This window comes from Dermacentor andersoni, chromosome 8 (genome assembly GCF_023375885.2).
Source record: "Dermacentor andersoni chromosome 8, qqDerAnde1_hic_scaffold, whole genome shotgun sequence".
Lineage (NCBI taxonomy): Eukaryota > Metazoa > Arthropoda > Arachnida > Ixodida > Ixodidae > Dermacentor > Dermacentor andersoni.
This window is the reverse complement of record NC_092821.1, coordinates 38,039,322-38,052,301: the sequence shown is the minus strand read 5'-3', so window position 1 is coordinate 38,052,301 and position 12,980 is coordinate 38,039,322. Positions and strand designations below refer to the sequence as shown.

At 44.7% G+C, this 12,980-nt stretch overlaps 1 protein-coding gene across 3 annotated transcripts in view; it reads left to right on the top strand.

The window, feature by feature from the left end:
- Positions 1-12,980, top strand: part of LOC126526411 (uncharacterized) — a 105,321-nt gene that overhangs the window by 71,791 nt on the left and 20,550 nt on the right. For 2 of the 3 annotated variants that reach the window (XM_072289641.1, XM_072289640.1), the window contains 2 exons: positions 5,840-5,907; positions 7,246-7,341. In XM_072289641.1, coding sequence (XP_072145742.1) covers positions 5,840-5,848 — 9 coding nt within the window. In that variant the 3' untranslated portion in view covers positions 5,849-5,907; positions 7,246-7,341. Of the gene's footprint in view, positions 1-5,839; positions 5,908-7,245; positions 7,346-12,980 lie in introns of all 3 variants that reach the window. The other variant, XM_072289642.1, reaches the window with a different exon arrangement.

Below are 12,980 nucleotides of genomic sequence, written 5' to 3'. Positions count from 1 at the left end.
ACTCATGTCGTCCGCATAAATAACAAACCTCGCCTTAGAGTTAATATTGACGATATCATTCCGACAGATATTAAAAAGCGAAGGCCCTAAAACACTTCCCTGTGGCACTCGGCAATGGACAGCTGTAGCCTTAGAAGTAAAGGTGTCGATTCTCACAATTTGTGTTCTATTAGATAAGTAGAATTTCTTAAGAGATAGTGCCTGTCCTCGCATTCCATAATAGTTTAGTTTCTCCAATAAAATGTTATGATCAACTAAATCAAAAGCCTTAGAAATGTCTACGAAAATACCACCAACTATGGATTTGTTTTCAAACTCTGTTAATATATATTCTCTCTGATCTACTAATCATGACTCGACTGATTTTTTTTTTATGAAAACCAAATTGGTGTAGTATTAACAGGTTCTGTTTTTCAATGCTAAAACTGAGTAAACTGTTTACCATTAGACTCGTTTTACAAAGGTCCAGATTTCGAAACGTAGGCTACCCATTTGATGCACTGCATCACTGTTTATGTAACTTGTATCCCACAGTGTGTGATTCAATTTGTTGGCCCCATAATTGACTTTGAGCTTCTTTTCAATTATGACAATAAATGGAGGGTTATCACGAATGCTATAGTGGTACCCGAAGTGTAACTTTGGTCACATGGACCTAAAACCTGTAAATGAGCGTCATGGCATTTTTCTTGCACCGAAACGTGGTCACCACCAATGTGAATCATTATCACCGACTGCATGCTCAGGATAATGCACAATACCAACTTAGCCATCGCAGGTCTGATGAACAAACATCTTGTCATCGGTGAGGATACAGAACCAGCTTACATCGAGAAAGGGGCGGAAAGAACGAACTGTTAGGTGAGCTGCCAATCCCTCTCTGGTGGACGTGATGCAGCCTTTTTCTGGGAAAATTATTCGCAAGAGGAGAAATGTCCGTGCTGTCAATCGTGCTCACTGTGCCGTTGTATGAATCATCGAGATCGCTGAAGTCAGATATATGGTTATCGACAGGTCATTTGGTTGGCAAGCTGACGTCATGAGGTCGTTGAAAGGTTTCTGTGTGCGAGCTCAATTGAGTGTAAGAAACTGGCATGAAATTGAAGTCTGGTCTTTGGCGTCGAGCAGGTGACTGCGGAAAATGTCTGCTGGCCGGGTAATTAAACTGTTGTAGACGGATCAAGGTGAAGTCAAGGGTTTATCTCATGAAAGTCAGATATGGCACTTAACTTTGCGCTTTCCGATATTTGCGATGCGTCTTTTAGAGACTAGGTGCTGGTGGACAATCGGAATGCTTCAGCAATTTGCTTGTGGCTCGTTATTCCCGCACAGCGCGTCGTCGAGGGTAGCTGTTGCAAAAGTGTAGACTGCGCAGCACTTTGTTGGTTAAGGGCTGAGAGCGTTGCGCCAAGTTTCAACGCTCGAGAGAAATCCGCACAAGTTAATAAAGCCGGAATGGGGGATGATCGCTGTCATCGAAAATTCATGGTTATATTGCGCTCAGTTTTACAAACACGATATTAAGGAAAGACAGGACGTGGACGGACGCAGCGCAAATTGCGCTGCGTCCGTCCACGTCCTGTCCTTCCTTAATATCGTGTTTGTAAAACTGAGCGCAATATAACCATGAACGTTCACCAACTAGCCCCCTTCATTGCTTTACTAAATGTCATCTAAAATGTTCGCTGGTCGCCTACGAGGACAACAACCTTCTTCAAAGATGTAGTCTCCCCGCGGTTGCTTCCAATGCATATATATATATATATGTGTGATGGTACAGGTGTACATTTTACTTCTATACACAATGGTGGGGACCAAAAGATGTTCGAACATAATATGATGCCGAGCGCCAAGTTGGGTTGTAACTCATTCTGTGCTTCTTTGAATGTTTTATGTCAACGGCGACACATATGGTTGTGGAGAGGCTGGTCTTTAAAATTCAGAATATCGTCACTGATTGCCTTGCCGTTGGACGTTGACAGAATCAGATTAGGAAGCTGGAGAAGATCTGTCAATAAAGCTAGACGAGGTGAAGGCAGCTGGGCTTATCTAATGGGTACCAAAACATAACCCAAGCCTCTTGTACGAAAACCACATGCACTATATCAAAGCATTGCTGACGAACATGAGAGAGGATGTTTTATTAACAAAGGATACCTGCACCGATGCTTGGGCGCTAAACGTGGCCGGCTGTAGAAAGATAATGAAGAAAGGCAAGAAAAGATAGGCTCAGACTCAGTGAATTATCACTGTCAGATGCCATACTGCAGCCTTGGCAGCTTTGAGTACGAAGTCGGCGAACGTCTGTGGTCGGCAGCCGTGGTTGGTACGATGCTTACTTCGCAATCTGTGTCTACCAAGAAGTAGGCTCCAGTGACGAGCCTATAAACGAATTGGCAGCACGTAGGTGGGACAGTGGCAGTTACCGCTGTCAGTCATGTGACTTATTCTGTTCTCGCGTCAATGCGGGGAAAATCACAGGCGGGGTGGTGTCATTGAAACGGAGATCGTACCGGCACAGCCTGGCGACATGAGAACACGCCCAAGTGCGGCGTAGGTTACACAGACGGCTTCATTCTAAATGAACATATTCAAATTAAAGTCAGTAAGGTGGGGCACGTCTTACGCTAGCTCTACCCCTGGATCCCCGAATCTGTGAGATTCGATGGCCAAGATGGAAGATGGCGAAAGGTCGATAAGCTTTTGCGTAAGTCTAGAAGGTAACAGATGTCAATATTATAACCTGCAGCTAAGATAAAACATGCCTTCGAATTATTCGGGAAGGGCTGACGAAGGAGAGATATATCAGTAGTCTTTGCTGTTTTAGAAAGTGGGCTTTGCATACAGCCATGTAATGGCGCAGTTGTGCGGCCACGATGGCCTTCTGCTGTGAGCGATTTCTGAAGACGCTTCCGATCACAAACTGAATGCAATTAGCCATGACTTGTTTCACGTGTTATAGCCTGAATTATCTGGCCGAGGGAAACCTTCCGAATGTGAATTTGGATTATTCATATCGAAGGAAAGAATATTCTAAATGCTCTCGGCGCCGCTTAGAATACTAAAATGGGCAAATAAAACAATAAAAATGCTATATATTCGCATGTTTTCTCCAGTAAACAAACACATACGGTACATGTTAGCTATGTCATAGATTGCAAACTGTCTAAAGTAGTCGGTATCCCAAAGAAAACGACTTCAAACTGATGCACCTGGATGGACGCAGCTGTACGAGTCTTATAGAGCGTTCGTTCGCCCTCGTTGAAAGCCCTGTGCACAAAGTGTTGTTCTCCGAGTTAGGAATGGCGACGCACTGAGGCGTTTTTCGCTTTAGCACACATGACGTAAATATCAGCAATTTTTTTCCTTATCGCAACAGTTTTAATTGTCTCACATTGGGTATGTCGCAGAATCGCCACAACACAATACAAGTGAGTGAGGGTAGTGTAGGCGGCCACGGACTGACGGATGGCAATAAAGGCACTAATTCGGGCAATGATGTTATTTATTTGGACAGAATGTAGAAATAGCGCTTCTCCACACAGTGTGTCCACCCGCTGTACAGGGGAACTTACCCCGACTGCAGGAAACAGAGGCCAAGGTTTACAGGCGCGAAAGAGGAAATCGAATTTGAAGTATACGTGGCAGCAACGCAGGAGCTGTGTTCACTGTATCACTGGCAGTAGGCGTGTCGTGGCCCATCGCCCCATGTTAACACTAACGTTGGACAGTGTCCTCAGCTTTGCAGTAACAAATAAACTTCAAAAGATAGCGGCTTTTTTCACCGCTTCGCTTTTTGTGAGACATCACGTACAAGTGCTAGTACAAATTCGTTAGATGACTGAGCAGTGAATGTTGTTCGGCCAAGTGAATGTGCGTATTTGCGGCATTTGTATTACTGCGCCATAGATTGGCTAGCCGCAAAGAGTAACAATAACACTTTTGTTGTCTTTCAGGGTTGTCTGTACGTATGCTTGGATACTTCTACAGAATCTGTCAATATATTCTTTTGTTTCGTAAGTTAGCGACAAGAATGAGAAAGGTAGTGCTCTCCCTTTTTTTATCTGCTTCCTGTGCAAAGCTTCTCGACATAACTAGAGGCGAATGCCTTTAGATCAAGGATCCTACAAAGAGAGCATGCATCAAAATGACGGAAACAAGCCATGTTTTATCTCCTGCGTTGATAATGACTGTTCTTATATACGAAAAAAGTCATAATATCATTACACAGGCTGAAAAGATTGTAAGCAGTATGCCTACGGAATTCTGTTATTGTAATTATGCATGAGTCGCCTCCCGTAATTTCTGACAACAATACAGTGGCCATACACCTTAACAAAATAACCTGTTGTCTCACCTAACCTAGTCAAAACGTGTGGGCATTATGAACTACCAAGTTCGGTATATTTAGTTATTTTAATTTTCGCTAGTACTTCGGCAGCTTAACGTTTTTTTGCGTCCGTCTACACATAACATTTGCTGAAACCTGGTGCTGCTTTCTCGTATATGTTACATAGCATATTTGGCGTTCGTTCGTTGCCCCAAATTTTTGATAATTTGGGAGTAATAATTGTAACCACCGAGCTAAGTTAGTCGATAAGGCGACAAATATGTGTATTAGAAATGGAAGCGTCTTATTGAATAAATAATATATTCACAAGAATTACTTTTTAGGTAATAATTTAGGGCACATATTTCAATCTGAGAATCGTACGCAGCTAGTGAGTTTGCAAGGCATAGTCGCTTGGGACGAATTTTGAGAATGGCACTGGTTTCGATATATGTGCCGTCAAACTTGGGGTAAAAAATGCACTGTTCAATTTAATTTCTTCAAGAAAAGAACCCTTTATGCATTTCAACACCAAAGTAACCGGAACGCCAATGCATTTCAGCAGGTATCTTGAAAATAGTATCTAGAGACTGGTTTAATCTTGAGCAGATTGGGTGAGGGAACAAACGCGAGTTAATGATATCTTAGTTGAAATCAAGAAAAAGAAATGGGCATGGGCAGGACACGTAATGAGGAGGGAAGATAACCGCTGGTAATTAAGAGTTACGGAATGGATTCCAAGGGAAGGAAAGCGTAGCAGAGGGCGGCAGAAAGTTAGGTGGGCGGATGAGATTAAGAAGTTTGCACGCACAATATGGCCACAATTAGTACATGACCGGGGTAGTTGGAGAAGTATGGGAGAGGTCTTTGCCCTGCAGTGGGCATAACCAGGCTGATGATGATGATGATGATGATCTTGAGAATCTGCTCTACATCGACACACGTTGCGAACTCACGGGCTACAATTCGTAAATTGCAACACGTTCCGGAAAGCAGCTTATTGAATATGTTATTAGTGCAAAGATGTTAATTAGTCGCCGTGGTTGCTCAGTGGCTATGGTGTTGGGCTGCTGAGCACGAGGTCGCGGGATCGAATCCCGGCCATGGCGGCCGCATTTCTATGGGGGCGAAATGCGAAAACACCCGTGTATATAGATTTACATGCACGTTAAAGAACCCCAGGTGGTCAAAATTTCCGGAGTCCTCCACTAAGGCGTGCCACATAATCAGAAAGTGGTTTTGGCACGTAAAACCAAATAATGTTAAATATGTTACTTATATTTATCGTTTGCATTTCTCGTAGAAGTAATCACCACATTATCTAATAATTTAGCTTAATGTCTGAAATTATGCTAACAGCCAGAGGAATTTTTTTTTCGTTTCATGGCGCTCAAAAACGCCTGGTATGCAAGGCTTGAAGTGCGGAGTTGTGACCTCTATCGATTTTTCTTCTAATGACGGTGAAGCGACAGCCTTCACTAAGTGCTACCTCTGCTCACTATGTTTCAGCCAAAGTGATGTTACATTGGAGGTCGAGATGCACAACAACGGAAAGGCAGCTGATATAAAGATCAATCGTAAGTATGAAAGTACGGCAGCATTTCCCTCTCCTCTTGATAATTACAAAGCGGCAGAAAATCTTCTCAGCAATTCCTGAAGCCGTATTGTCTTTAGTCTCATGACGCTAAACACTAAATTGTCGTTTGCTAAATATGGGAAGTCTATATCAAAGACCACGATAATTATGAGGGAAAATACGAATAGCTTAACTAAAGATATATAAAATAAAAGGCAACAATGCCTTTAGCTGGCTCGCAAAGTTCCTAAAGAAAAGCTGTGCCAGAATGGATTGTGCGCCGTTATTTCGCTTTGTGTAATTCCTCTAGCTGTTCATTTGCGTAGTAAAGTGTAATGGCATAATTTTACTGTAGCCTGACACGCGTTCTACACGCGTTCTACAGTTGGTCGAGTTTCTGTGCCGGGAATTACGCAGGTGACCCGGGCACCCGACGTCACGCGTACAATGTTTCTTTTTCTTTTTCCCGCTGACTGTTTCTACGGGATTATTAGAATTATCAAGTTATCGACAGGCGAGAATTCGCGCGTGCTTCATTCTAAATTTCTTTAACGTTGTCGCCCATTATATGTCAAAGAGCCTTGTCATACCAGACTTAGCAAACGACTTGAAGAAGGCTGATGCTGCACACTCTTGAATGAACAGGAATTGCAGCGATAACTCTCCAATGTATGATGATATTTGCATAAATAATGGATGCTCTTCACCCGTCACGTTCTGTTTCAACGAACGGCAACCGTCCTTGGAGCTATCGTTGTGATTCCAGTGTTGTCTTTGCTTCATAATTCTGCGCGGTAAAGAGTTCATTCGAAAAAACAATTATTGAGTTTTCATGCGAAAACCCTGACATGAGTATGAGGCACGCCGTAGCAAGGGATACCAGAATAAACTGGACCACCTTGGCTTCCTTAACGTGCACCCGAGGCACACTACAAGCGTTTGCACTTTGACCACAATTAAAATGCGGCGGCCGTGCACAGGACTCCATCCGGAGCCTCCGTCTTTGCAGCCCAACGCCAAAGCTGCTACACCACCATGGCGAGCAGAGCTAAATTCCTAACTGCCACTTTCGGCGATGTTTACTTCTTCACCGTCAATACGTGTCAATTCAAGCTGGTTAGATGTAGATTTCAGGAGTAGTGCTTGGCTAAAAGGTAACTCCACTTCCTGTGGTGCGTAGACCGCCGGGCTGCTTCCTTTCGACAATTACTACCCGATACATGAAAGTGCTTGAAACAAAGTATTAGCTTTGTGCAATTATTTCAGTTCAGCAGTGACACTATTAACAGCTGCAAAGTAACTCTGTCTCTTGCCCCGCCTCCCTCTTCACCCTTTACAGCGGGACGAACACCACCTAAACACGTGAACCCGAAATACGAAGTTTTGTATGCTTCGAAACACTGCATTATTGTCGGTAACGTGCCGCAGCCAACACGTAAGTAAACAAGACATCGAGGTGTTTATATAAAGTTTAGCACCCGCTCATATATCGATGTTGTAAAGGATCTGTATGTGTATACTACAAAAAAAATTAATACAACCAAACTTGAAACAGGAATGACAGTCATTGATTTGTTTCTAATTTAAAATTCTTATCATCCAATTTTTAAAAAATGATTGTTCTCGCATAGAGTTGTCTGAAACATGACTACAGAGCGCCGCACAAGAAACATGTAGAATATGATGTAGCACGCATCTATTCTTAGGAACGGCACAAAATACATTGAAGATTCTGAAGAACGCTGTTGCAATAGCTTCACGCTACGTTAAGCTTCGATAACTGCATAGTATGTGAAGACATTGTGTGTTTTTTACATAACATACAGTTCTCAACTATTGTAGTTCATTATAAAATTCTCAGGGATCAAAGTTATTAGGCCCGCTAGGCGTCATCTATAATGCGCCTTTTGTGCTGTCCATATCATATTCTTGCATTGGGGAGGGCTTATTTAACTATGCGACAAGGGTTACCGTGCCCACACCGATCCGCTCCAAAGACAAGCGCACTTCGTCCTTTTCTTTATCCGTCTTTGCTTTCACATTTGCGTAACACTCCTCTCTTCACAGACGTAGACCGCTGGGCGACTAACTGTTACGTGCACTGAGAGTCACGAGGATGACAGCGCTTCAGGAGGGCGACAAAAAGAACCTGCGTCTTCTTAGAACGGTACCTATGAGGCTCGAGAAGAGCCGCAAGGAAACATATCATATCTTTTAAGCGATCGGTGATGACTAAAGGCCTAGTGTAAAGGGTCAGAAATTTGTGGTACGGGCAGTGCTTGCGAAGCAGTGTCGAAATCCATAATATGGCCCCTTTTTCGTACAACACATTCATATGCCGTGAACAGTTGCTGATATTGGGGTGCTCCTGGGACACCAGCGTACTGAGCTGAGCTATGCGACGTCCTGCGCGATAGAAGAGTCCGCGTGAGGAGTAAAAGGCACAATGGTGCCAAGGAAGCTGCCGGATGGTCTAAATACGATACAAGGGGTTGCTCCCGATGGTTTCACGCTTTGCAGTATTGTAGGCGTATGCGATAAAAGGCAAGATGTCAATGCAATTTTCGTGCCTGGTATTGACATAGAAAGCACGCTCGTCATAGTTCTCTTGGTGCGCTCGACGAGACCATTTGTCTGCAGGTGATAAGGGGTCGCCCGGCCAAACTGACAAGTAAAGTGACACAACATCTCTTCGACAACGTCGGCCACGAAAAGGCGACAACTATCGCTCAGAATTATACGAGGGGTCCATGACGCAGTATAACTAAAAACAGCGGGAAGCTCGAAGGGTCTATAGCCGTGGACGTTGGCATCGCTGCTTTTTCAGCTTAACGTGTCAGATCGGTGACGCACACTATGATCCTACGGTTGTGGTTTGTTGAGCGCGGGAATGCGCCGAGGTCTACTTAAAGCATTGTGAAAGGAGATGATGGTGGTGCCACGGAGTGAAGGAGTCCAACCGGAGTAGTCTTAAGACGCTTCAATAGCTGGCACTTCTCATAAATGGCCAGACACCTTTCTATATTCCACCGCATACTAGGGCAGTATAATAGGCCCTGAATGGGATGGTATGTTCTGCTGAAACTCATGAGCCCCGTGGTCTCGTCATCGGGGATTGCACGGAGCACGTCTTCGAGCGCTGCGCGGTCCGCTTCCTCAGGCCCGGGCCCGTCCCGAGGCCCGAAAGTGCTTTGCGGCGGCCCGCCCAAGCCCGACTCAGCAGTTTCAAACGCGACCCGAACCCAGCCCGGTTCGTCTCATTAGCCCTTGAGCGTAAGCAAAGCATGGTCCAGTTCTCCATAATTGTGAAGATACGATCCGTGGCACAGGACATTTTCTAGAGATAGTATTGACTGTGTCAGTACTTTGTCTGGCATCGTGCTCATATATCAACAGGTAAAGTGAAAAGAAAGATTATATGTTCAACCCATTATACTCGTGCCTTAACATGCGATAGGAAAACCTGTGGCACATTTGCCAAATTGTTGCCCCGTCCTGCAGCGTGCCAGATGTTGCAGGTCACCTGATTAAACGATAGCTAAGCGGGAGCAGCGGCAAAGTAAGCGCGCTAGGGGGAGAGAGAAGGATATGTGTTTCCCCTCCTCCGCCTTAGCACAGGCTCTCCAACGCTGTCCACGCGATTGAGCCCCCTCTGTAGATGCTGTGGGAAACTAGCGACTCAGAATCACATAATATGGCACAGTGAGGAGGACAAGCCTTCTCCTAACCCCATGGCCTCTTCCTGACCTGAAGCATGGGGTGTTGTGGTTCATACTTGTATCCTGGACACCCAATTCTATGCCATAGAATGAGCTGAGGAGGTAGGCATGCAACATCAATGCGCGGTCATCTGTCCCACCTGAAGATACCACGCCTAATCACCCCGCCTAAAGCTGGGAAAATAAAGTTTTCTACCTATAGTAGGCAGTTTTCAAAAGTTACCAATGACTTACCGGGCCCATTACAAGCTTGATGGAGAGCCGGGGCTATTACGGGCCTGACCGATGCCCGGGCCCGCACTAGATAGTCCACCCGACCAGAGGCTGGCCCGCGGACCGGGCCGTACACGGGCCTGTTACGTGTTCTTGCGTGTGTGTTCTCAACTTCTTAGGGACCATTAAGAGGGAGCGCGAACCATCAGTAACGTAATTCTTTTTGTAGACCAGGCTATCTTATATAACAAAGCCATTGTTACCGGTCAGCTGAGCAGCTGGGGTGAAGAGGGCATCCAGGATGCGGTCGTTGTACTGCTCTTCCCGGGGGGTGGCCAGGTCGGGGAAAAGAATGTCGTCGATGGCAGTAAGAATCTCATCGAAATTGTCGGCGTCACATGCAGTTGTTGGTATAGGGAGCTTCGAAACACAGTCGGCGTCCTTATGATGAGGGCCGGTGTTGTAACGGACTGCAAAGTAAAATTTCTCCAAACGTAGCGTCCATCGAGCAAGGAGACCAGACGGATAACGCAGATCAACCACTCATCATAGTGAGTGGTGGTCAGTAACGACCGTAAAACGGCATTCTTATAGATACGGGCGGAACTAATGGACAGCGAAAACGACACAGAGGCACTCCTGCTCTGTGATGATGTAGTTCTGCTCGGCCTTGTTCAATGAATTGCTGGCGTAGGCAACGATACGCCCCGCGGCATGAAAACGCTGTACAACGATGGCGAGGAGGCCGATTCGACTCGCGCCGATGTGCAATTCTGTTGTGGCAGTGGCGTCAAAACAACGACGTTGAGTACAGAAGATAGCAGGAACTTCAGCTGACGAAACGAGAATTCTCAGTGTGATGTACAGGTAAAAGGCTTATCTTTGCGCAGCAACAAATTCAGGGGGTTGGCAGTATGGGCAAAGTTGGGCATGAAACTTCGTAAGTACGAGAAAAGACCCAAGAATCATCCAAGCTCGCGTTGTGACTGCGGTTTTTCAAAGTCATTAACGGCAGCGACAATTTGTCGGTCTGATCGCACGCTATGCTTGTCAAGTACAAGCGCCTCTCCTTGGCCCAACTGACATTTTCTTGAGTTGATAGTAAGGGCTGCTTGTTCAAGACACGTCAAATGAACATGAAGTCGCTCATTGTGCTCTGCAAGAGTGCTACCGAAAATGAAGAAGTCGTCAAGATAAAGAAATCTACTATTTCCGGTGGCACATTATTGTGGCCATAAACCTTTCAAATATGACAGGGGCGTTGCGTAAATCAAACGGCATGAAGTTGAACTCAAAGACTCTCTCTGGTGTCACAAAAGCGATTTTGTCTTTTTCGGCTGAATGCATGGATATCTAGCAGTAACCAGGTCAGAAGTCCACAGATGAAGATTAGGATACGGAATCCAGACAGTTGGTAACATCATCGATACGGGAAGTGGATGCACATCATTTTTTGGTCAGAGAAGTGAGACGCCTGTATTCGACACAAGGGTTGCTGCGCCATCACTGAACCGCTTCAAAGACAAGCGTACTTGGTCGTCCTCTTCTTCCGTCTTGCTGTCGCTTTAGCGTAACAATATGAATCGCACACACGAAACTTTGTTAAAGAACAAATCGTACCAATGCACTCGCTCTATTTTCAATAAGTAGGGATGGGAGAATATTCGAATGTTCGAGAGCAAATCACATATAACTTTTTAACTGTATATACCGATCGTACACCTTCCTTTTCAACGATAAAGGAAAGCGTTCAGTCAGGAGCTGGGAATGTCTGCTGTATCGGCTCCAACCCATTTTTATGCTGCTGTGAATTTCCCAAGGTCAGTGTTCCCTGTGATTAATTGACCTAGGTATGCTTACTCGTTTACAGACTCCAATGAATGACTGGCGATCCTGAACTCTTGTTCGCTTGCCGGGCTATTGGTCATTATCTTTGCTTTCTACATAATAATCTTAAACCCCATTCTCACATTCTCTATGTTAAGGTCCTCATTCATTTGTTGTAGCTCGTCTGCAGTGCTGCTGAATAGAATAATGTCATCTGCAAACCGAAGGTTGCTGAGATATTCGCCATCGATTCTTACTCCTAAGCCATCCCAGTTTAATAGCATCAGTACTTCTTTCAGGCACGCAGTGATTACCATTCGAGACATTATTGGGAACTTCCTACTTTTGTTGTGTGGAATTTGGGTAGATGTGGAATCTCTGTAGATATTTTCCAAGATATTTACGGAAGCTGTCTGTATTCCTTGATTACTAATGCCTCTATGATTGATGGTGTCCCTACTGAATCAAATGCCTTTTCGTAATAAATGAAAGCCATATAGAGAGGCTGATTGTGCTCCGCGGATTTCTCGATCACCTGATTAATGAAATGGATGTGATCCACTGTAGGGTATCCCTTCCTGAAGCCAGCCTGTTTCCTTTGTGGATCAATACCCAGTGTTGCCCTTATTCTATTCGAAGTTATCTTGATGAATATTTTATTGGAGCCTCTGTGACGTGTTCATTACTACTGCGAATGGCGGTACCATGGCTGCTCTTGGTACTGCGCAGGCCAGTATAGAATTCTTCTGTTGCTTTTGCTATATCTTCGAGATTCCTGATAACATTTCCCGGCTCATATGCCAGTGCGTACATCTTGGTTTGTGCTTTGCCAAGTTTCCTTCTCACTGATTTTATGCAGCGGCCATTTTTTCCCGCTTCCTCAGTCTTAATCACGTTAGAATTTCGATTAATCCTTATTGTCTCCTTGTTGATTTGTTTTGATAGTTCCGCGAATTCCATCTTATCTCTTGAGTTCGCCACTTTCATTCTTTGTTTTCCTAACAGGTTAGTTACTTTGGGGAGCTTACCTATTGTTTGCCTTAGTGCTCTGAACTCCCAGTTTAGCTGTTGCTTATAAAGCCAGCCTAGATACGCCTTCATTAACTCTATGTCATCTTCGTCCCTCTTCTCTAAGGCTGCATATCTGTTTGCAAGTATAAGTGAGAATTGGTCTGCTTTTACCCTTACTGCATCTAGGTTGGCCTACTTCTTCCTGGCCAAATTTTCTCTCTTTCTCTCTTCAAACTGAGTTGAATCCTAGACATCACTAACCTATGATCACTGCACTTCACCTTGCCTAACACGTCTACATCCC